This window comes from Sus scrofa, chromosome 2 (assembly GCF_054392235.1).
Source record: "Sus scrofa isolate SSC_HxYL_T2T_F1_AM1 chromosome 2, Sscrofa_HxYL_maternal_Yorkshire_Landrace_v2.0, whole genome shotgun sequence".
NCBI classification, from domain to species: domain Eukaryota; kingdom Metazoa; phylum Chordata; class Mammalia; order Artiodactyla; family Suidae; genus Sus; species Sus scrofa.
In genome coordinates, this window is record NC_139384.1 from 76,240,704 (window position 1) to 76,262,802 (window position 22,099).

Below are 22,099 nucleotides of genomic sequence, written 5' to 3' on the forward strand. Positions count from 1 at the left end.
TCATAATGTAGCTAGACAACAGGATTTCATTCAGCTGAGGGGCAGGGACGAAAATGCGCCTGTATATAACAAGGTGGAGCAGCTCCTCCCGGATGAAGAGGAAAAATGGTGAGGTCTCCGCTACCCACAAAAGAGAATGGGGAGGAGGGGCGACGGGGCCACCGTAGGGATGCGCAAGGCTGGCCCAGACTGACCCCTAGCGGCAGGGCTGGCCTCCAACTGCTTCCCGGATCCAAGATGGCGGGACTGAAGGCCTGAAAGGGCGCCGGGAGATCACGTGTATAGGGCGGGGCTTGCGCCTAGGGGGCGGGGCGGCGCTCTGGGCCGAGCGGGAGGTCGGGGCTGCGAGCGCTAGCTGGTGGCGGATCTGGACGCGGCTGCCGTGGCAGGGCTCCGCGGCCGGGGTCGAATCCGATCAGGAGTCATGAGCGTGGATAAGGCCGAGCTATGCGGGTCTCTGCTCACCTGGGTAGGTTGGGGGAGGTGCCAGGGACAGGTGTACGCCCGCTCTGCTCGCCCGGGAGCCCAGACCTTGGCTCTATTCGCCCTTCCATACTGGGACTGGGAGGAGGAAGGGGTCGTCGGCCGGCCAGACCGTTGGACTCTGGCCTGAGCACCCGCCTTGTCACGTAGCAGGTTTGCGTGGAAAGAACAGGTGAGGCCCCGCCCCTTCGTGACTGGGTCATGTGGGGTGAGGGCACAGGTGAGCTGGCCTGGTCATGTGGTGCCTGTGGGAACCAGGTGACTCGTGGTTCTGCCCTGGCCTGGTCGGCGGGATTTGTTGGGCAGAGGTACAGGGAGGCCACGCCCCCTCCGGTTCCTCCAGGTGAGCAGAGACCACTCCCCCACAGAGCTGCTTGCTGGAGCAAAAGGCCAACCCCCTGCCCAACCCTGTGAGTTTCCTACGGACTGAAAAGTTTGCAAAAAGGGTGTGGTTCCGTGGTCCCAGGCCCTGATTTTACCTGTTGCGCTTTCCTCTCCCCCACCCAGTTGCAGATGTTCCACGTCCCGCCCCCCTGTACCAGCCCCCAGGACCTGAGCAGTGGCCTTGCAGTAGCCCATGTGCTGAACCAGATGTGAGTGGGGCTGAGGGGGAGGGTCCCAAAAGGGACCCCCAGCAGCTCATCCCACATTCTCGCCCCCAGAGACCCTTCCTGGTTCAACGAGGCATGGCTCCAGGGCATCTCAGACGACCCAAGTCCCAACTGCAGGCTGAAGGTGACAGGTGGACTTATGAATGGGGGACAGACTGGTGAAGAGATGACCAGGGAAGGGTCAGTTAGACAAGTCCTTGGTGACGGACAGACAGACCTGGACAGGAAGAGGGAGAGATGTATGGTGGTGATTAGCCAACTATGATTCTGTTCCTTTATTCTTATATTAAGTAGGCCTGAGTGTGCAGCAAGAAATGACACAGGTACAAACCTGCATACACAAACATTAACATTGACTTCTGGTGGTAATCAATTTTATGTCAATAACAAAAACTGGGCCGAGAGAGAGCACCTGGGAGTGGGTGGGATCAGATGGGCTGATTTCCATGTGAGATTTGGAGGAATGATATTTCAGACACAGCAAACAGCAACGGCAAAGGCCCTGAGTTGCAAATAAGCTTGGTGTGGTCAAGGAATGGAAGGGAGGTCAGAACAGAAAGCAAGGGGGGCAGGAATGGTAGATGAGGTCATCAGGGGCCTGGAAGTCTTAGGCAGGGAGGTAGATTCTATTTTTAAGTGTATGTAAAGTCAGGGAAGAATTTTAGTAGCAGAAAGACATAAACCTGGCTTGGGCTTCAAAAAGCTCCCCCTGGCTGCTTGTAGAGGAATAGAGGGTAGGCAGCAAGAGCGGAAGCTGAGTCGGGGCTGGTGCAGTAATCCGGGTGAGAGGGGATGGTGGCCAGGGTCAAAGGGTGGTGGGGCAGATGGTGAGAAGTGATTGAATTCAGGAGACATGGGAACATGGATAAGAAGGGTAGGCCGCCAGACAGGTCACTCCTCAGAGAGGGGACATTCAGAGAATGGGGCCAAACAGAGTGAGAAGTCCAGGGATTAGGAGGTGAGACACAGAAAAAAAGGATGGGGTAGACAGATTCTGGGTGGGGGGCTGCCTGGCCCCGGCTGGGGGACTTTGGGACCCTGGACACAACTCCTTGCCCCTCCCCAGGTCACCAATCTGAAGACAATCTTACAGAGCCTGGTGGAGTACTCCCAGGATGTGAGTAACTATAAAGGGACTTAGGGGGTTGGGCTGGGAGGAGGGGAGATCCATGAGCCCCTGATACCCCTTCCTCCCCCGATCCTCAGGTCCTGGGGCATCCCATTTTGGAGCAGCACCTTCCAGATGTGAGCCTCATTGGCGAGTTCTCAGACCCAGAAGAGCTTGGCAAGCTGCTTCAGCTGGTTCTGGGCTGTGCCATCAGTTGCGAGAAAAAGCAGGGTATGGGAGGTTAGGAGGTCCCTAGGGGAAGACCTGAAAAAATCCTCCTTGTCTCTCCCCACCGGCCCCCATCTCAGCCTCCCCCACCTTGATCCCCAGAGCACATCCAGAGAATCATGACACTTGAAGAATCAGTTCAGCATGTGGTGATGGAAGCCATCCAGGAGGTAGGTGGGGGTATCCAATGTGACAAGGAACCTCAGGGGAGTGGACATCTCCAGGGCAGAGGCAGCTGGGCACAAACAGGCTCTGCCCTGGTAAGGTCCGGGCTCCTTGTGGAACTCAGCTGGTCCGATTTCCCTGTCTCATGTGTATGCCAGCTCCAAGTCACAACCTAGCAAGCTGAAAAGACCAGGCCTCCCTGCGTGTTGGACACATGGGGCAGCCTCTGGGCTGGGGCCATTGGGGAGAACTGGCTTTGGGGACCAGAGAATGAGGAGGTCCTTAGTCTGGATTTTAGAACCTTTGGAGGCTGTCCTCAGAATGCTCAGCTCATCTCAATGTCCACACCCCACTGCAGCTCATGAGCAAAGACATCTCTGACTCTCTGTCATCGGACACATATGGGAACTTTGATAGCCAGGTAAGGGGTGGGGACCTTGTTAAAGGTCCATTACTGATTTTCCAGGCTGCCTAAGGAGGAAGGGTTTGACCTTAAGCCTGCAAACCACTCCCATCCCCCAGGGTCCTAGCTGCTTCCCTTGCCAGGTCCTCCGGGTTCCCGAATTGCCTTTCCTCCAGTCCCCTCGGTTCCCAGCACTCTCTTAGATTATGAGGGTTTCTTGGCTCCCTCCTCTCTGCCCCTGGAGATCCCAGCCTCCCTTCCTCCAACCCCCTCCCCTAGATCCCTGAGCTTCTTGCCTCTTCCCAACCTCATTCCTCCACTCCTCTCATCAGTCACGCAGGTACTACTTCCTGAGTGAGGAGGCTGATGAGGGCGATGACCTGCGGCAGCGGTGTCTGGACCTGGAGCGGCAGGTGGGGCCGAGGGTGGGTCCACAGATGCTCCCAGAGCAGGGTGGCCTGCCTAGCCCTCCTCCCCGCCCCAGCTCATTGGCATATCCTGCCTGCAGCTGGTACTGCTGTCAGAGGAGAAGCAGAGCCTGGCTCAGGAGAACGCAGTGCTGAGGGAGCGGGTGGGCCAGCCAGAGGGTGAGGGCACCACTGGCCTCACCACCAAGAAGCTGCTGCTGCTGCAGTCCCAGCTGGAGCAGCTGCAGGAGGAGAACTTCAGGTATGGTCAGCCAGGGACAGGGCCAGCAGGCTGCAGGACTTGGGGCAGACCCAGCACCCTCATTTGACACTTCCCCTTACTTTCCAGGCTGGAGAACGGCAGGGAGGATGAACGTCTGCGCTGTGCTGAGCTGGAGCGAGAGGTCATGGAGCTGCAACAGCGGAACCAGGCACTGACCAGCCTGGCCCAGGAGGCGCAGGCCCTGAAGGATGAGATGGATGAGCTTCGGTGAGTGGCAGGTCCCCACCGCACACTTCCATTGCTAGAGTACTCCTCTGATCCACAGTACCTCTGAAACCCCCAAGTTCCTAGTGGGCCCCCACAATGCCCCCTAGACTCTGCAATACCATCCTGAACCCCACTGCGTTATCCTGGAATTCACCTCATCCTCTGGACAACACCAAACTCCCTGGATCCATAGTGCCTTTCAGGACTCCACAATGTGTCCTTGTTATCCCACATTATATCCCTGTACCTTATAGCATCCCTGTGACCCTGGTAGGCCCAGCCCCCCGCCCCTCCATAATGGTCCCCAGACTCCACTGTGCTATTCTGGGTCCCTTCATTCCCCAGCATCCCATGGTGCCCTCCAGGATCCCATACCTTGCCCCTCATGACCCCTCTGTCATGACTGTGTTTTCTTTCACAGCACCCCTGCAATCCCAAAGTGCTTGGTGGGCCCCCATAGTGCCCATCCCTCAACCTCACCATGCCTTTGGTAGCCTCAAAGGGTTCCCTGTGACCCCACAGCCCCCCTGTAATATTGAAGTGCCCAGTGAGCCCCTACTGTACCTCCAAGGACCCCATAGTGCTCTGCCCCAAAGCTCCCCCATGACCCCATCATGACCCCTGCACCCACAATGCCCTTGTCAGTCCCACAGTCACCTCATGACCCAAAGTGTCCACGAGGGTTTCTCAGACCCTCTGAGTCCCACTCTCCCCCCCGTAACCCCACATTCATTTTGTATCCCCATAATTCCCCCCCTGAGGATCCCTGATTTGGGCCCTGAGCTAACTGTTGAAGCTTAGGGCTCTCTTTATGCTCCTTAATGATCCCCCAACACTGCCAGGCTCCCCCACCTCCACCCCTGACCCTCATGACCTATTACTTTGAACCCAGACACCCCAAGGCTGAAGTGATACCTTCTCCTGTCTTGAGGGCTTCACGTTCAAGCTGAACCCTTGACCCAAGACCCCCGCCTTCCCTTTCCACTTGCCTCTGTCCCTAGGCAGTCCTCAGAGCGGGCTGGGCAGCTGGAAGCCACGCTGAGCAGCTGCCGTCGCCGCCTCGGCGAGCTGCGGGAGCTGCGGCGGCAGGTGCGACAGCTGGAGGAGCGCAATGCTGGCCACGCAGAGCGCACGCGGCAGCTGGAAGACGAGCTGCGCCGGGCGGGCTCCCTGCGCGCCCAGCTAGAGGCGCAGCGGCGGCAGGTGCGGGCCTGGACTTGGACTTTGACGGGGCTCCTCATGTCTCGTCCAGCTGGCTTTGGCCCACCCTCAGCATGGTGATGACCCCTTCCACCCGGAGCCTGCTTTTTCTTGTATATAGAGGACAGTGTCCAACCAGCTCCTCTCTAGGCTTGTGAGCCCCGCCCCTTCTCTTAAACCCCCCCCCCCAAGTTCCTTGCAGCTGGTCCCTTTCACCTCATCCTTTCACCCTCTGCCCTCCTTTCCACCCTGCCATCCTCTCCCCTCCCCCATCTTCAGGTTCAGGAACTGCAGGGCCAGTGGCAGGAGGAGGCCATGAAGGCAGAGAAATGGCTGTTTGAGTGCCGCAATCTGGAGGAGAAGTATGATTTGGTGACAAAGGAGAAGGAGGTGAGGCTGAGGTCCTACCACCCAAACCCTACCCTGCCCATCATGGCGTAGCCCATTCCCAAGGAGGCCAGTCCTGCCTCAAATGGCCTGTTACACCCCGTCCCTCCAGCGGCTGTTGGCAGAGCGGGACTCCCTGAGGGAGGCCAATGAGGAGCTGCGCTGTGCCCAGATGCAGCCTCGGGGGCTGAGCCAGGCTGGTGAGTTGGAGGCCCATCCTGGGCACCTGGGAGAGGGGTGGCTTGGGGCCTTTCTTGGCCTGGTGTGCTGCTAGGGCAGGCAGAAAAGGCAGTGTTCCAGGGCTTGTTTAGGCTGAGGGCAGAGGTAGGCCATGCTGGAGGAAGAGATGACATGGGGAGTTTCCACTGTGGCTCAGCAGAATGAACTCAACTAGTATCCATAAGGATGTGGGTTTGATCCCTGGCCCCACTCAGTGGGCTAAGGATTCAGTGTCGCCGTGAGCTGCAGTGTAGGTCACAGACATGGCTCAGATCTGGTGTTGCCGTGGCTGTGGCGTAGGCTGGCAGCTACAGCTCTGATTCAACTCCTGGCCTGGGAACTTCCATATGCCAAAGATGTGGGCATAAAAAAAAAAAAAAAGAAGAAGAAGAAAAGAAAGAAAAAGAAAAAAGTGACATGGACCTAGAGGAAGCAGGGGCTGTCCTTCCATGTTCTGGGTGGGGCAAAGGCAAACTCAGGCCAAGCATCATTGTTTCCTGTACAGCCAAGGGTAGGACTTGTGTGAAGTCAGGCTTCTGGCAGATGTTGAGCCCCCAAAGATGCTTCTTGGAAGGAAAACGTTAGGGACGGGGACAGGGACTGTGAGCCCCCTGAAGACTTTTCTCGCATTCTCTAGACCCCTCACTGGATCCTACCTCACCAGCTGTGGAAAATTTAGCAGCTGAGATCCTACCTGCGGAGCTCAGGTATCCTGGGGTCACCCAGAGCTCTGGCCCCACCCCAGTCTGTCAGTGCTTACCCTCAGCTTACCCCGCCACACTACCCCCCATGGCGGTACTTACTGCTAGCCAGACCTGCTGGGCTTGGTTCCCAAGCCCTAGCCAGGCTTCTGGGCCTACCCACACCCAATTCTGCTCTTAACTTGATCGAGGCTCTAGCCCTATTGTTGATTCACCTATCCAGAATTTTCCATCCTTAGTGCACAAATTAGGTCCAACCTGTCTCCACTCCCCAGGCAAAAATTCCCTGCCCCAACCCCACTCACATTGAGTTCTGCCACCCAGGATACAGCCTTGCCTTAAGTGTATTCCCTGGAGTTCCCGTTGTGGCTCAGTGGTTAACGAATCCAACTAGGAACCATGAGGTTGAGGGTTCTATCCCTGTCCTTGCTTAGTGGGTTGAGGATCCAGCGTTGCTGTGAGCTGTGGTGTAGGTTGCAGACGCGGATCGGATCCCGCATTGCTGCGGCTGCGGTGTAGGCCAGCGGCTACGGCTCTGGTTCCACCTCTAGCCTGGGAACCTCCATATGCCACAGGAGCGGCCCAAGAAATGGCAAAAAGACAAAAAAAAAAAAAAAAAAAAAAAAAGTATTCCCTGCTAGGTTCACCCGCCTATGCCCTGCCCACATGAACTCCCACCCCAGCTTTCCAAACGGCAGGGTCTTGCTTTTCCACAGCCCCATCTGAGCGTTCTAACCCGCTCCACCCTTAGGCCCAGCTCATGGCTCCGCCTACCTTGCTTCTCTCTCTCGGTGCTCCGCCCACTGACGCCTAGGCATTGGTCCCCCGTACTCCAATTCTACCACTGGTCTGGCTGGGCTCTTGCCGAGGACGCTGTCCCTCTTCTGGCCCCATTCATCTAGTCTCCCTGCCGGAACCCGGGCAGGGCCTGAGGGGTCACCCATCCCCAGCCCTGCCCACTCCATCCCATTTGGCAGGGAGACGCTCCTGCGGCTTCAGCTGGAGAACAAGCGCTTGTGCCAGCAGGAGGCGGCCGACCGGGAGCGGCAGGAGGAGCTGCAGCGCCACCTGGAGGAGGCCAACCGCGCGCGCCACGGCCTGGAGACTCAGCACCGGTGAGGACCCACTCGGCGGAGCCGGCACCCAAGAACGTGGATGGGGGGCTGAGGGCGGGCGCAGGCACTGACCGGGGGCACCCCACCCCCGCAGGCTGAACCAGCAGCAGCTATCGGAGCTGCGGGCCCAGGTGGAGGACCTGCAGAAGGCCCTGCAGGAGCAGGGGGGCAAGACTGAGGACGTGAGTGCCCACCTCCTCCCGACCTGGCCCTCTCTCATGTCCCCCAGTAATCCTCCTCTCTCTCCTCCCTGCTGCCCGATGCCCCGTGAAGTCCATTGTAAGTACCTTGGGCCCAGGGTGGCACCCCTTATCTTCTTCACCCTGGGACTCCTGAACCCCCCCCCACTCACCCAGTGCTTCTTCTCTCCCCCAGTCAACCCTGCTGAAGAGAAAGCTGGAGGAACATCTGTGAGTCCCAGAGGAGGGCAAGCCTGGGTAGGGAGGGAAAGGCTGGGGCAGATCCTGTGGGCACGGATCTGGTGTTGATGAGAAGTTGTTTACGAGGAGAGGGAGTCAGCTAAAACCCAGACTGAAGAAACTATTTTATTTTTATTTTGTCTTTTTGCTATTTTTTGGGCCGCTCCCGTGGCATATGGAGGTTCCCAGGCTAGGGGTCGAATCGGAGCTGTAACCACCGGCCTATGCCAGAGCCACAGCAACGCGGGATCCGAGCCGCGAGCCGCGTCTGCAACCTATACCACAGCTCAGGGCAACGCCGGATCGTTAATCCACTGAGCAAGGGCAGGGACTGAACCCGCAACCTCATGGTTCCTAGTCGGATTTGTTAACCACTGCGCCACGACAGGAACTCCTGAAGAAACTATTTTAAATAGTTATCACATTTATTACTTATTTATTTCTGTCTTTTTAGGGCTGCACCCGTGGCATATGGAGATTCCCAGACTAGGGGTTGAATCAGAGTTGTAGCTGCTGGCCTACCCAACAGCCACAGCAACTCGGGGTCTGAGATGCGTCTGCGACCTAGACCACAGTTCATGGTAACATGGGATCCTTAACCCACTGAGTGAGGCCAGGAAGTGAACCCGCGTCCTCATGGATACTAGTTGGTTCATTAACCACTGAGCCACACGAGAACTCTGCTATCACATTTATAGTTTAAAAACCAAAACGTTAGTGTTCCCGTTGTGGCTCAGTGAAAATGAATCCAGCTAGTATCCATGAGGATGTGGGTTCAATCCCTGGCCTCACTCAGTGCGCCGGGGATCCGGCATTGCTGTGAGCTGTGGTGTAGGTTGCAGATGTGACTTGGATCCCGAGTTACTGTGACTGCGGTGTAGGCCAGCAACTGTGGCTCTGATTCAACCCTTAGCTTGGGAACTTCCATATGCCATGGGTGTGTCCCTATAAAAAAAAAAAAGCACAAAAACAAGCAAAACAAAACATACTAACCTATACTGAAAAAAAATGGTATACCGCTCCATCCCCCCTCATTGACTTAGTTTCCACCCCATTCCTGTCTTTTTATTATGGAAATTCTTCCAAAAACATTTAACTTTTTAGGGCTGCACCTACAGCATATGGAAGTTCCCAGGCTAGGGGTCAAATCAGAGCTGCAGCTGCCAGCCTACACCATAGCAACAGCAATGCTGGATCTGAGTCTCATCTGTGACCTACACCATAGCTCACAGCAACCCCTGATCCTTAACCCACCGAGCAAGGCCAGGGATTGAACCTGAGTCCTCATGGATACCAATCAGGCTTGTTACCTCTGAGCCACACTGGGAACTCCTTCCAGAATTTTTAAAGCAAATTAATATGAATATAGATTCCTTTTTTTTTTTTTCTTTTTTGGCTGCTCCGCTGCCTATGGAGTATTCCAGACCAGGGATCAGATCTGAGCTGCAGTTGTGGCCTAACCTGCAGCTGCAGCAATGTGGGATTCTTCGGCTGCTGTGCCAGGCTGGGGATTGAACCTGGTGACTCAGCTCTCCAGAGATGCTGCTGATCCCCTTGTGCCACAGTGGGAACTCCTGAATATAGATTTTTATTCTCATTCCTTCTATACACAAAAGGTAGCATAGCATGTGCACTTTGCTTTCCTTACTTAACAAGATATCTGGGGAAATTTCCCTATGTGAATAAATAAAGGGAGTCCTTATTTATTTACTTATTTAATATAGCAGACTTTGTCAACTGGGTTTCCACGAGGAAACTAGGCTTTACAGAAAATGATTTTCATGACTGTTTTCTCAGTTCTGCTAATGACGGAATGTAGCTAGTACCTGCCGACCCAGAGCGCTGAAAGTCATTTCCTTACAGAAGGTGGATACCTGAAAGCATTAGGACTTAATTCTCCTATAGAATTCTGGTCCAGAAAGACTGGCCTATAGAATTAATTTCCTTCTTTCTTTCCTTTCTTTCTTTCTTTCTTTCTTTCTTTCTTTCTTTCTTTCTTTCTTTCTTTCTTTCTTTCTTTCCTTCTTTCCTTCTTTCCTTCTTTCCTTCTTTCCTTCCTTCCTTCCTTCCTTTTAGGGCTGCATCCTCGGCACATGGAGGTTCCCAAGCTATGGGTCTAATCGGAGCTGTTGCTCCCAGCCTACACCACAGCCACAGCACCACCAAATCCAAGCTACGTCTGCCACTTACATCACAGCTCATGGCAATGCCGGATCCTTAACCCACTGAGCGAGGCCAGGGATCTAACCTGCAACCTCATGTTTCCTAGCCGGATTTGTTTCCTCTTCGCCATGATGGGAACTCCAGCATTTTTTTATATCATAATATGTTTAACTCATTCTTTTAAGGCATTTGCAATTTCAACCAATGCAACAAAGTAAAACCTTGTATATGCGTCATTTCCTTTGTCTGCAAATGTATCACAAAAATGGAGCGGGTGACTCAGAGGGCATATGCCTTTGAAGTGTTAGTAGACATAGCCAAACGTTTACTTTTAGTCCTTATACCATGCCCCATGTCCAATGCATGACAATATTCTTACCTACAGGGAGTGTTATCAAATCTTTGGGAGTTTGGAGTTCCCTGGCTCTGTGGGTTAAGAACCTGACATAGTGTCCATGAGGATACGGGTTTGATCCCTAGCCTCACTCAGTGGGTTAAGGATTCAGCGTTGCAAGCTGCTATGTAGGTTGCAGAAGCAGCTGCGATCTTGCATTGCTGTGGCTGTGGCATGTGCCGGCAGTTGCAGCTCCGACTTGACCCCTAGCCTAGGAACTTCCATGTGCTGTGGGTGTGGCCATAAAAAGAAAACAAATATTTGGGGTTTTGCCAAAGGTGGCAGAACTGAAAAGTATTAGCTTGCTTTTTTTTTTTTTTTAATAAGTGATTTGCATTCTGGGAAGATCCTTGGCTACTGGGTGGAGAATGGAACTGAAGGGTGGAGAGTAGAAGAGGCTGGCAAGGGATGACGGTGGCTGGACCAGCTTGTGGTCTGTGGAATGGGGAGAAGTGGACAGATGGAGGGCTGGTCCAGGAGCCACCTGACAAAGGGTATGGCTGAGGTGGCTAAGGAGATGGTGGGGCCAGGGCATATTTGCTCCCAGGCTTGGGGCCAGGCAGAGAGGTCTACAGGGTTACTTCTGGATGGCTAGGCAGGCTGTGGCCACCACTGTGAGGAAGAGGAGTGGGCCCAGAGCTCAGCCTGCTGCCGCCTGTCCCACATTCATAGGCAGAAGCTGCATGAGGCGGAGCTGGAGCTGCAGCGGAAGCGCGAGTACATCGAGGAGCTAGAGCCTCCGGCCGACAGCAACAGTGAGTGGGACTAGCAGATGGGAGGGGGGAGCCCCAGGATTGGCAAGGAGCTGAAGGGCCACCTTGTTCCCACAGCAGCCCGGCGCATTGAGGAGCTGCAGCACAGCCTGCAGAAGAAGGACGCGGACTTGAGGGCTATGGAGGATCGGTACCGCCGCTACGTGGACAGAGCCCGTATGGTGAGGATGCTCGTGCCCCACCAGCCTCCCACCGAGGCTGGGCCTCCCATTGATTCATGCCTTCTTCCAGTTTGCAATTCTGTGCCTCCTGCCCCCACACCTGCCGTGCCATATCATGCCACAGACTTCTACGACACAGCCTATGAGGCCAAGTTCACCCTGGGTGTGTCTTCCCTAACCCCTAGGTCATGCAGACCCTGGAACCCAAGCAGCGGCCACCTGGGGGGGCTCCCCCTGAACTCCATTCCCTGAGGACACAGCTCCGGGAGCGGGACGTCCGAATTCGGCACCTGGAGGTGAGTGTTCTCATCCCTTCTCACTGCTCCCAGCATATTACCAGCTCTTGACTATTCCCTCCTTGGCAGATGGACTTTGAGAAGAGTCGAAGTCAGCGGGAGCAGGAGGAAAAGCTGCTCATCAGTGCCTGGTATAATATGGTGAGTGCACTGGCACAGTGACTGAAGTATGGGGGGGGTGTCCTAGGGTTCACCTGACCCAGCTACGCCCCTCCTTCCAGGGTATGGCTCTGCAGCAGCGAGCTGGGGAAGAGCGGGCACCTGCCCATGCCCAGTCGTTCCTGGCACAGCAGCGGCTGGCCACCAACGCTCGCCGTGGACCCCTGGGACGCCTCACGTCCCTGAACATGCGTCCCACTGACAAACACTGATGGATCTCAGGATCCTACCATCTGCCGAGCCAATCAGGGCTTAATCCACTCTGGATTCCCCCAGCTTATGGGGGGGAGCCCAGCATTTTGCCTCAGCCAGCTACCTGAGAACCTTGAGGTCATGATTTTCTGCCCTTTGCCCTCCCAGGTGGGACAAGAGGGCAGCATGAGGCGAGAGGCAGGAATGGGCCTATTCTTTTGAGCAATGTGATTCTTATTCTTGATTTTCTCCCTGGGGTTAGTGAGCTGCCAGGAGAAAGAGTGATTTTATATTTGAGAAGAAAAATAATAAAAGACTTTCGATCTGCCCTGACTGATCTCTGGGCACTGAGGGGAGGGAGAGAAGGTGGGTCAGGGACTCAGACCATTGCTTTTAAAAAAGGCCTGGCTAGGAGTTCCCATTGTGGCTCAGTGGTTAACAACTTGAGATCGTATCCATGAGGATGCCGGTTCGATCTCTGGCCTCGCTCAGTGGGTTAAGGATCTGGCATTGCTGTGAGTTGTGGTATAGGTCTGCAGCTGCAGATGTGGCTCAGATCCAGCTGTGGCTGTAAGTGTAGGCCGGAAGCTGCAGCTCCAATCAGTTCCACCCCTAGCCTTGGAATTTCCATTGGCTGCAGGTGTGGCCCTAAAAAAAAGAGAGAGAGGGAGAATGCCTAGCTTATGATCTTACTAAAGTGTGAGTGACTGACATCGCCCAGTAAGAGGTTCTAATCATGTTTGCATCTGTGTAACTGTATGTGTGTGGTGGGGTTTAAAGAAACTTCAAACAAAATTCCCCACTTTGGAAAGCTGTCAATTCCAATGAAGGGAGACAGAGAATAAGCAAAGTAAATAAAATAAATGTTTGATAAGAGAAGTGCTACACAGAAAAGCAAAGCAGGCAAAAGTCAAAGGAATGGAAGAAGTGGATTTGGGAGATATTTTTCTTTTCTTCTTTTTTCTTTTTTTGTTTTTTTTAGGGCTGCATTTGAGGCAAAGGGAAGTTCCCAGGCTAGGGGTCAAATCAGAGCTACAGCTTACAGCCACAGGCCACAGCAATGCAGAATCTGAGCTGTGTCTGCAACCTACACCACAGCTCACAGATGCCGGATCCTTAACCCACTGAGCGAGGCCAGGGATCGAACCTGAAACCTCATGGTTACTAGTCGGATTTGTTTCCGCTGTGCCACAATGGGAACTCCTTCTTTTGTTTTTTTTGGCTGTGCTTCCAGCATGTGGAAGTTCCCGGGCCAGGGATCGAACCCCTGCCATAGCAGCAACCCCAGCAGCTGCAGTGACAGCGCCAGATCCTTAATCTGCTGTACTGGCAAGGGAACTCCAGTGGTAGTGCTTTCTGATAAGAGGCCAGGAAAGGAGGCCTCATCAAGGAAGTGACATAATTTGAGCAGTGACCTGAAGGAGGTGAGGGAGGGACCATGAAGGTATTTGAGGGGAAGAGTGATCCAGACAAAGGGAACAGCATGTGCAAAGGCCCTGAGATGAGACTTTGCTTGGTGGGTTAGAGGAACAGTGGAGGTCAGTGTGGCTGGAGCGGAGTGAGTGAGGGGAGAGTGGAGGAGTCAAGAGCAAAGAGATGTTCAGGGCCTTGTGAGGCCATGCCCATGCCAAACGGAACTTCCCAGGCCAGGGAGTGAACCTGTGCCACAGCAGTGACCTGAGCCACAGCACAACAATGCCAGATCCTTAACTTGATGAGCCAACAGGGTACTCCCATTTTATCTTTTATTCTAAGTGAAGTGGGAACCACAGAGTATCCTAAGGAAAGGAGCAACATAATCTGATTCAAGTGTTCATAGTCTCCCTTTGACTTCTCTGGTTGGAAGAGAGTGCTAAGGCTGTAGGTCACTGGTCTAGGTGGGTGCTTGGGTGACAGTGAGGGCTCTGGCCAGGGTGTGGGCCCTGGAGAAATGGGAAATGGTTGGATTCTGGATACAATTTGTCTTTTTTTTTTTTCTCTTGCTTTTTATGGCTGCACCCTCGGCATATGGAGATTCCTAGCCTAGGGGTTCAATTGGAACTACAGCTGCCGGCCTACACCACAGCCACAGCAATGCATGATCCAAGTTGCATCTGTGGCCTACACCACAGCTCATGGCAATGCCAGATCCTTAACCCACTGAGTGAGGCCAGGGATCGAACCTGAAACCTCACAGATCCTTGTGGAGTTTGTTACTGCTAAGCCATTAGCATAGCCCCCATTTTTTTTTTAAAGGGCTGCATCTGTGGCATATGGAAGTTCCCAAGCTAGGGGTGGATCGGAGCTGTAGCTGCTGGCCTACACCATGGCCACGGCAATCCCAGATCGGAGCCACATCTACACCTGTGCCAAAGCTTGCGGCAACACCAGATCCTTAACCCACCAAGTGGGGCCAGGGATTGAATCCACACCCTCATGGATACTAGCTGGCTTCATTACTGCTGAGCCATAGCAGGAACTCCTGGATACAATTTGAAGACAAAGCTGATAGGATTTGCCACTGGGTCGATGAGGAGTGGGGGATGAAAGAAAGAGAGGAATTGAAGGTGACTCCCAGGTTTAGGCCTCATCTTCTGGAAAGAGAAAGCTGACAAACAGGTTGGGATAGGTGGGGAACCAGTAGATAGGGAGCTGGTTTGAGGACATGTTATGTTGGACCGGCCCATGAGATCCCTACATGGAGATACTGAGCAGGCAGTTGAATCTCTGGATCTTGAGTCAGGGGAAGGATCCTGGCTGGACATCTATATCCAGGAGTCATCAACACATGACTGATGTAAGACCTAGAGCACTGAAGGGGTATCTGAGAGTGCAGAGACTTGTAGCAGAGGGGTCACCTGCAGAAGCATAAATCAAGACTGACAGGAGGAAGACGTGGTCCTGGGACCGTGGGTCATATATTGATGAATGAGTAAAGCCATGGGCTCATTTCAGAAAGCAGAATTTTAGAGTTCTTTTCATGGCTCAGTGGTTAACAAACCCGAGTAGTATTCATGAGGACACAGATTCGATCCCTGGCCTTGCTCAGGGGGTTAAGGATCCGCATTGCTGTGAGCTGTGGTGTAGGTCGCAGATGCGACTTGGATCCTGCATTGCTGTGGCTGTGGTGTAGGCTGGCAGCTACAGCTCCAATTCGACCCCTAGCCTAGGAATCTCCATGTGCCGCAGGCACAGCTCTAAAAAAGGCAAAAGACCAAAAAAAAAGAAAAAAGAAAAATAAAACAGAATTTGGAGTTCCCACTGTGGTGCAGTGGGATTGGTGGGGTCTTGGGAGCACTGGAATGCAGGATCAATTCTGGCCTGGTGGGTTAATGATCCGGTGTTGCCCCAGCTGTGGCTTAGGTCCTGACTGTGGCTCAGATCTGATTCCTGGCCTGGGAACTCCACATGCTGCAAGAGTGTCCAAAAATGGAAAAAAAAATTTGGTTCCCCCTTCCCTTTTTTTTTGGCTTTGCCTGCAGCATGCAGAAGTTCTGGGGCCAGGGATTGAACCCATGCCACAGCAGCAACCTCAGCTACAGCAATGACAATGCCAGATCCTTAACCTGATGTGCCACCAGGGAACTCCAAGAAAACAGAATTTGGGAAGAAATGGGTATAGCATCATCAAATAGTCTGGAGGAATTCTCAAAACTTAGCATAATGCCTGGCATGAGTTGAGTAAAAACCACTGACATTTTATTGAGCACCTATTATAAAACCAAACACTTTAAAGCTGCATTTCATTTCATCCTCACAACTCAATGAGGTGAGCACTCATTCATATGTCCATTTTAAAGAGAAGAAAGGCAATAGTGGCCTCTCACACAGGAGGGGGTAGGAAGTAAAGCTGCAGGTGCTAAGAACCCACAGTTCAGAGAAGCTGGAAGAACACCCCACCCTTAGTTTAGTGCATGGCCCACAAGAGGCTCTCCAAATCTCTGCCAAATGTAAAGGCAGGTACACTTAGCAGGCAGGTAAGAAGCTGCCACAACACACCGCTCATGCAGACCCAAACTGCTGCCTGTGGGCTGTGAGGGGATTCCATCCCCTGTCCTTGGGGATCCAGTGTTCAAAGGTCTCAGGCTAGATTTTCCTCCTCCTCACCAATGGGGCTGGGCAGCCAGGGTGGAGCCGGCCCTCGGGACCCAGGGATTGGCGCAACAGTGAAGGGCTCGGTGGGCAGCCCTGGGACAGGAGGCTCCAGGCCAGGGGGTGGCTCAGACTCCGGCTCCCGCTGGCCTACATCCAGCAGTGTGTCCCCGCAACCGCACTCTGGAGCCGTACCATCAGGGGCGCCCGAGCACGCGCAGCTGCCAGCCACAGATGCCTCTGATACGCAGCTGTTCTTTCGGCGCAGCAAGGACAGGCGCCGACCTAGCAGGCCTCCCGAGGTCATGCCCGCGCCCATGGGCAGGAGACGCTGCAGTAAGTCGCCTTGTGCATCCCCCAGTGGCGCGTCCATGCCCTCCTGCCACTGGAATTGCATGTCCTCCTTGGCCAACCTGCAGGAGACGTGGGTCAGTGATACAGCCTCACCCCTCTTTCATCAACAGAGCTGGGAAGGGGGCACACTCCTTTTCCTGGCTCTACCCAGCTTATTGTCCCACTTATCCCCAAGGACCTTGGCTCCTCACCAGAGAGCCTGGCTTTATCCTCTGGCTCTGGCTATGCTCAAACTTAGGGCTCAAGGCTGAGCTGGGGCCCTGCTGCATATCCTTTGGCATCACTTCTGACCCATCCAGTCCTCACAGAATGTAACTTTTAACTCTGCCCCCAATTAGTGGCCAGGTCACAGACATCAACACGGATTCTTCTTTTTTTCTTTCCACAGCCATAGCAACACCAGATCCAAGCCTTGTCTGCGACCTACACCACAGCTCACGGCAATGGCCAAGCCCCTTAACCCACTGAGCAAGGCCAGGGATTGAACCTGCAACCTTATGGTTCCTAGTGTGATTTGTTTCTGATGTGCCACGACAAGAACTCTTTTTTTTTTTTTTTTTTAATTTTCTTTTTACAGTTGCGTCTGCTGCATCCGGAGGGCTAGCGGATCTAATCAAAGCTGCAGCTGTCGGCCTACACCAATAGCAACACTGCAGCGGCACTGGATCCGAGGGCCATCTGTGACCTAGCCACAGCTTTCCACAACATCGGATCCTTAACCCACTGAGCGAGGCCAGAGATGGAAACTGCATCCTCATGAATCCTAATCGTGTTCATAACCCGCTGAGCCACAATGGTAACTCCCAGCCCTCACAGACTTCAGCTCTTAGCCCCAATCTCCAAGATGTAGCTTTAGCTGGGTCCTCCTGGTGACCCACAGCCCTTTCAATCAGACACTCCCCACAATCATGAGCCCCGCCCCCAAGAGGCCACGCCCACCCCCACTCGCTCACGTGATGTCGAAGGTGGAGCCCTGGAAGGGCTGCTGCCTCAAGAAAGCGGTGGCTGCGGTATAGGGAGCGCGAGCTTCTGCTGCATCCCAGTACAGGTCCTTCTCCAGCATGGCTAGGTCGTCGTACATCTCATCCACGGCCAGCATTGACACCTGCGGGCACGGATACGCAGGGAAGAGTGGGGCTTGGAAAAGCTCTGGCACCGCAGGGAGGACTCCTCAGGATGGGTAGGAGTGTGGTGACCAAAGAGAGAAGGGTGGTTTAGGGCAAGTCTTGGCGGGGGGTGGAGACAGAGCCCCTTTGGTAGCCTGAGGATGGTCTCCACAGAGTCTCACCTGGAACCCGCGGTCGATCAGAAAGTTGGTCTCAAAGTCGTCGTCGTCCTCTCCAAAGGGGTTGATCAGCTGCTCAGCTACCTGAGTTGGGAGAGGAGAGGTAGGCGGAGCCCCTGAAGACCCCTGTCGGTCTCACCCCTGGAGTCTGGGCCTCAAAGCCCCGCCTACCTTGAGCCAGCCTGCGTAGAAGAAGAACTGCAGCAGGGTAAAGATTGGCACGCACAGGTCCAGGTCATGGTCTTTGTAGCCCTGGGCTGGGTCCAGGAACTGGCGACCGATGAGGCAGGCCAGGAAATAGCTGTATACTGCGATGGTCACCACCTGGGGGGAGGGCAGTGTGAATGCCAGTTCAGGGTTTTCTGGACCTTGGGAGTCACGGAGAGGCCAGGACTAGGATCAGGAATTACTGTGATGGGGTCTCAGTTGACCCTCAGGTTTTCCTTGAGACCAATGTGCCAGGGCCTCTGACGTGGGATATAAAGAGGGACGGTGGATTACCTGGGTGTAGACGAGGGGTACACTAATCCAGTCGTAGTGAAAGAGCATCCCACACTTGCCCCGAAACACATTCAGCTCCTGGGGTGAAGGTGGGGGAGCAGATACAGGTCATAAGGGAGTGTGAATTGTGAGCTCACATGTGGGGATTAAGTGGGGGTACCTGTGATGGAGATGAGTGGTCACCAGGTGGGAGGTGGGCATGTGCTTCTAAGGACTCCAGGGAGAGTATTTAGTGGTGAGTGTATGCCTGAGGTAGGGGGTATTGTGCACCTAGGAGCCGCCTCATAGAGATAAGTATGCACCTGGGGGCTGGAGATAAGGGTATTTGGAATCTGCCTTGTGGCAGGCGCGTGGCAGGTCGCGCGATATTATACAACTCCAGGGTGGGTGGAGTACACTTTCCCTGATATTTTATATGAATGAGCACCTGGCGAACTCACCTCGAGCAGCAATTTCAGGGCGCCGTTGTCGCGGATGCGGCCCTCACGCCGAGCTTGCGCCGCCAGATTGGAGAACCAGACGCAGGGCACCCAATATTTGTTGTAGGGCGAGTTTAGGTTCTCAAACTTCTTGCGCTCCTCGCGAGTCATAAACCCTGGAGAGGCGAGGTCAGGGGGTTTATTCTCTGTCCCTGCCGCGACCTGGTCCCGCCCTCCCCGCCCCCCCACCTGACTTGTGGCTCGAGCCTCACCTGCCTCCACCACGTGGTCTATGGTGGGGAAGCGCTTGAAGACTGCTGTGCTCACCGAGCGCAGGATAAGCACACCGGAGAGCCCTGCGTAGCGCATAAGCGTGCGTCGGTAGAGGCGGCCGCGCTCGTCGCGCCCATGCACTGTGCCGACCACCACACACATAAGCGGGTCGGGCATGGGCATGCTTAGGTACTGGTTCCACCAACGGTGCACCACCAGCGTCACATAGAAGCCTGCGGGGAGCCGGAACGGGGGCTCAGAGGGGACACCAGGGCTAGGGGTTTGGGAACCAAGGTCATGGGAAAAGGAGTGACATAGGGTCTGCATCAGGGACATGGGGTAGGTTGGACACCCTGACAATGTGGGGCCACCTGGGTTGGGAACTTGGAGATATCCAGTTCTGAGGTCGGAGAGATTAGTGCAGGCTGGGGTCACCCTGGCTACATAAATGTCACCTGGGCTAGGAGATTGGGATCCTGGTACAGAGGTGGAGATGCAGGGCCCACAGGCAGGTGGTCACCAGGATCACAGGGAGCCCCTGAGCCAGGGATTTGAGCACAGGGTCTAAGTCAGGAAGGGCAGGCCAAACAGGCTGATTACCCCATCCTTGTGGGTCCAGAACAGTGGGAGGAGGGCTGAGGTCGCATGAAGTCACTGAGAACAACAGGCCAGGACTTGTCAGAGAAATGTCCCTTAGGATGGACTTGAGGGGATGGAGGCATATGGGGTTCTTGGAGGGGTTCCCTGAGGCTCAGAGCAGGTGAGGGGAGGCACTATTAACCTCATGCAGACACAGATGGGAGTCCGTGAGGTGACTGGGAATAACCCTATGGATGACACAGAGCTCTCATGGGGGCACTGCAGGGGACACTGACCAGGTGACATCCAAGTTCTCAGGAATTGGGGCCAGACCTGGCATAAAGGATGCAGAAGTGCATATTTGCGCGCGCGGGGGGCGGGGGGGAGATTGGGGGAAGGGCCCCTGAAAGGCAGGCATAGGGGTCTCCATAAGTCATGAATGGCCGTGGATTTCTCAGAATCAGGGGAGTGGGGAACTCAGGAGCGCAAACGCACCGAGCACAAAAGAGACCGGGATGAGACTGGCGTACTGGTCGCAGTAAATGACGAGCTTCTCGAAGTAGCGCTTCTGCTCTTCGGTCAGCACGAAGCTACAAGGCAGGGGGCGCGGGGTCACGAGCGAGCCCCCGGTCCCCAGCTGCCGGTGTCTCTTCCCGCGCCCCCTTCTCTGCAACCCCTACTCCGGCCGGCACCCCCCACCCAGGGGCCGCCTCACCGATAGGCGGCACTCAGCGCCATGTAGAGTCCGAGGAAACAGAGCAGCTCGCGCCAGAGAAGTTTGTAGATGCTCCCGCGCCACAGCAGCAGCAGCTTCGAAAAGCCGCCGAAGCGCGCGTTTGCCACGCGGGCTGTGTACGTGACGGTCATCGCGGCGCCCCGGCCGGTCGAGTGAAAGAAGGGGCTAGACGCGACCAGGGCCTGAGGGCCGAGGACTGGGGGGCCGGGCTGCAAGCTGCGGGCGGGGGTGGAGAGGTGCGGAGCCGACTCAACTCTGCGTTCCCTTCCGCGCCCGGCCACCTCCTCCGCACCGGCCCTTGCTCAGGTTCCCGTCCCCTCCCACCTGCTCATTCCTGACCTAGCCCCCAGTCCTCTCTCCTAAGGTCTTTCTCGCAGGCCACTCCCTTCCTTGGACTCCCGGTCCCAGCGTCTTGCGCCACCCTCCCCAGCCCTCTCTGTCCATCCCCTACCCTCCACCGAGTTGACCTGAGTCACCCTGACCCCATACTCTTTACTTGGACGCCGTCTACTGTCTCCCCTACTCCCTGAGTCCCGAGTCCTTCAGTTTTTAGGTTCCTGGGGCTCCAACTGACTTCCCACTCCAACTCCCCTCCTTCAGGTCCCACTTCTGCCTTCCCTCCTCCCACTCTCCCAGCCCAGGCTCATCCCGCTTTCCACCCTGCACTTTCTTTTGAAGCCCTCCAAAGCCGGATTCCTAAGCCTCCAGGCCCCCAGGTCCCTTCCCACAGCACCCTGCCTGAGGCTGGCTCCCTCTGCAGCACAGCTGGCCCAACCTCTCCCCCTCCCACTCAATTGTCTTGGCTTTGTCTCCTCCTCCTTCTCCTGGATCCACCTTGACCCTTCTTATGTCCATTCCCCTTTAGCCTTCAGAGCCCCCCACACCCCTACCCTGGGGACTCAGATTCTTCCCTCAGACCCACTTGTCCTCCTGGTTCCTTATTCCCCCAGGCCTGGGTCCTTCTCACCTGGTAGCTAGTGCAGGGACACTCAGGGACAGGGACAGGATGGGCGGGTGGCGTCTGTGTTGGGTGGGGCTGCAGCCAGAGTCTGTGAGGCTGTGAGGGGGGGGCTGGGGAGTGGGCGTGGATGGCCTCTCCCTGGCCCTCCCCCCTCAGCTGCTGCCTACCAAACTTTGTTTGGAGAAGTCTCATCGGTTTGTTACCTGGGGCTGAAGGAGGGGGGGATTTACCCTGTCCTCCCTTGCTCCTCCCAGTCCTCTCCCAGTCACTGGCAGATCCAAGACATCTTGGATCCAGATGTCTCGGAGGGGGAGGGGGCAGGAACCCTCTCCTTACCAGACCCAGACATATACCCACATCGCTCAGTGAGGTTGGGTCACTCTACAGTCACCTGTAATTGCACACAGAGAGGCACGCAGAAACACACAAAACAGACCTAGACACAAATTCAGCTTTCCTTAATACAGTCTCCCACAATCACGGTGACCCAGAAAGCAGTACGGACTGTCTCAAAGACTTCTAGAGTCACACAACAGACGCTGAACCCTAACCCACTCCACCCCCATACCGATATGCAAGTGTAAAGCAGATGGATCCTAACCCACCAGGCTCTCACCACTCAGGCATCCACACTGCGCTCCAAACAGCCACCCAGGAAAGCAGGAGCAGGAACCCTGAATTCCTTCATAATCATACCATGTAACAAAGACACACTCAAGGTCATACAACCAGCCAAGTGCAGACCCTACTTGGGCCCCAGAACACTTTTACACACACAGCCACACACTGCCATGCAGAGGGAGGTAACATACATTTACTCCCTTATCGCTGATGCATGAAAACGCA

The 22,099-nt window shown here is 55.0% G+C and overlaps 2 protein-coding genes across 16 annotated transcripts; one reads left to right on the plus strand and one right to left on the minus strand.

Moving 5' to 3' along the window:
- The first annotated feature begins 330 nt into the window (after positions 1–330).
- Positions 331–18,724, plus strand: HOOK2 (hook microtubule tethering protein 2). Of its 15 annotated transcripts, none has more exons than XR_014837537.1 (23): positions 331–469; positions 852–893; positions 991–1,076; positions 1,146–1,218; positions 2,161–2,211; positions 2,301–2,433; positions 2,533–2,600; positions 2,954–3,016; positions 3,331–3,411; positions 3,507–3,667; positions 3,755–3,895; positions 4,897–5,098; positions 5,375–5,485; positions 5,595–5,682; positions 6,339–6,408; positions 7,380–7,517; positions 7,612–7,796; positions 7,893–7,927; positions 11,166–11,248; positions 11,327–11,427; positions 11,613–11,723; positions 11,793–11,864; positions 17,077–18,724. XR_014837537.1 is itself a non-coding variant. In XM_085012733.1 (23 exons), exons 1-23 carry the CDS (start codon positions 425–427, stop codon positions 17,101–17,103), a joined length of 2,073 nt encoding a protein of 690 aa, XP_084868859.1. In that variant the 5' UTR covers positions 331–424; the 3' UTR covers positions 17,104–18,724. The 15 variants fall into 15 exon arrangements, 10 of the variants coding, with proteins under 10 accessions (XP_084868859.1, XP_084868860.1, XP_084868858.1 ...); XR_014837534.1 differs by lacking the exon at positions 852–893 and having other exon boundaries at positions 7,612–7,699; positions 11,324–11,427; positions 17,077–17,679; positions 17,780–18,724; XR_014837535.1 differs by lacking the exon at positions 17,077–18,724 and adding an exon at positions 11,945–12,402 and having other exon boundaries at positions 11,324–11,427.
- BEST2 (bestrophin 2) lies at positions 15,731–22,034 on the minus strand. Its single transcript, XM_085012750.1, has 10 exons — positions 21,260–22,034; positions 20,272–20,508; positions 20,052–20,146; positions 18,977–19,210; positions 18,726–18,880; positions 18,286–18,363; positions 17,956–18,108; positions 17,788–17,868; positions 17,453–17,604; positions 15,731–16,558 (listed from the first exon to the last, which is right to left on the minus strand). Exons 2-10 carry the CDS (start codon positions 20,421–20,423, stop codon positions 16,135–16,137), a joined length of 1,524 nt encoding a protein of 507 aa, XP_084868876.1. The 5' UTR covers positions 20,424–20,508; positions 21,260–22,034; the 3' UTR covers positions 15,731–16,134.
- Positions 22,035–22,099: the final 65 nt, after the last annotated feature.

What these genes read in the sequence shown, in the direction of transcription:
- HOOK2 (XM_013990890.3), top strand. Translation starts at nt 425, where the DNA reads ATGAGCGTGGATAAGGCCGAGCTATGCGGGTCTCTGCTCACCTGG. An exon ending in GTCCCAACTGCAGGCTGAAG is followed by an intron (nt 1,219 to 2,160) that starts GTGACAGGTGGA and finishes GCCCCTCCCCAG; the next exon opens with GTCACCAATCTGAAGACAAT. An exon ending in TCGGGGGCTGAGCCAGGCTG is followed by an intron (nt 5,683 to 6,338) that starts GTGAGTTGGAGG and finishes CGCATTCTCTAG; the next exon opens with ACCCCTCACTGGATCCTACC.
- BEST2 (XM_085012750.1), bottom strand. Translation starts at nt 20,423, where the DNA reads ATGACCGTCACGTACACAGCCCGCGTGGCAAACGCGCGCTTCGGCGGC. An exon ending in TACCCCTCGTCTACACCCAG is followed by an intron (nt 18,109 to 18,285) that starts GTAATCCACCGT and finishes CCCTCCCCCCAG; the next exon opens with GTGGTGACCATCGCAGTATA. An exon ending in TCTACGCAGGCTGGCTCAAG is followed by an intron (nt 17,869 to 17,955) that starts GTAGGCGGGGCT and finishes CTCCCAACTCAG; the next exon opens with GTAGCTGAGCAGCTGATCAA.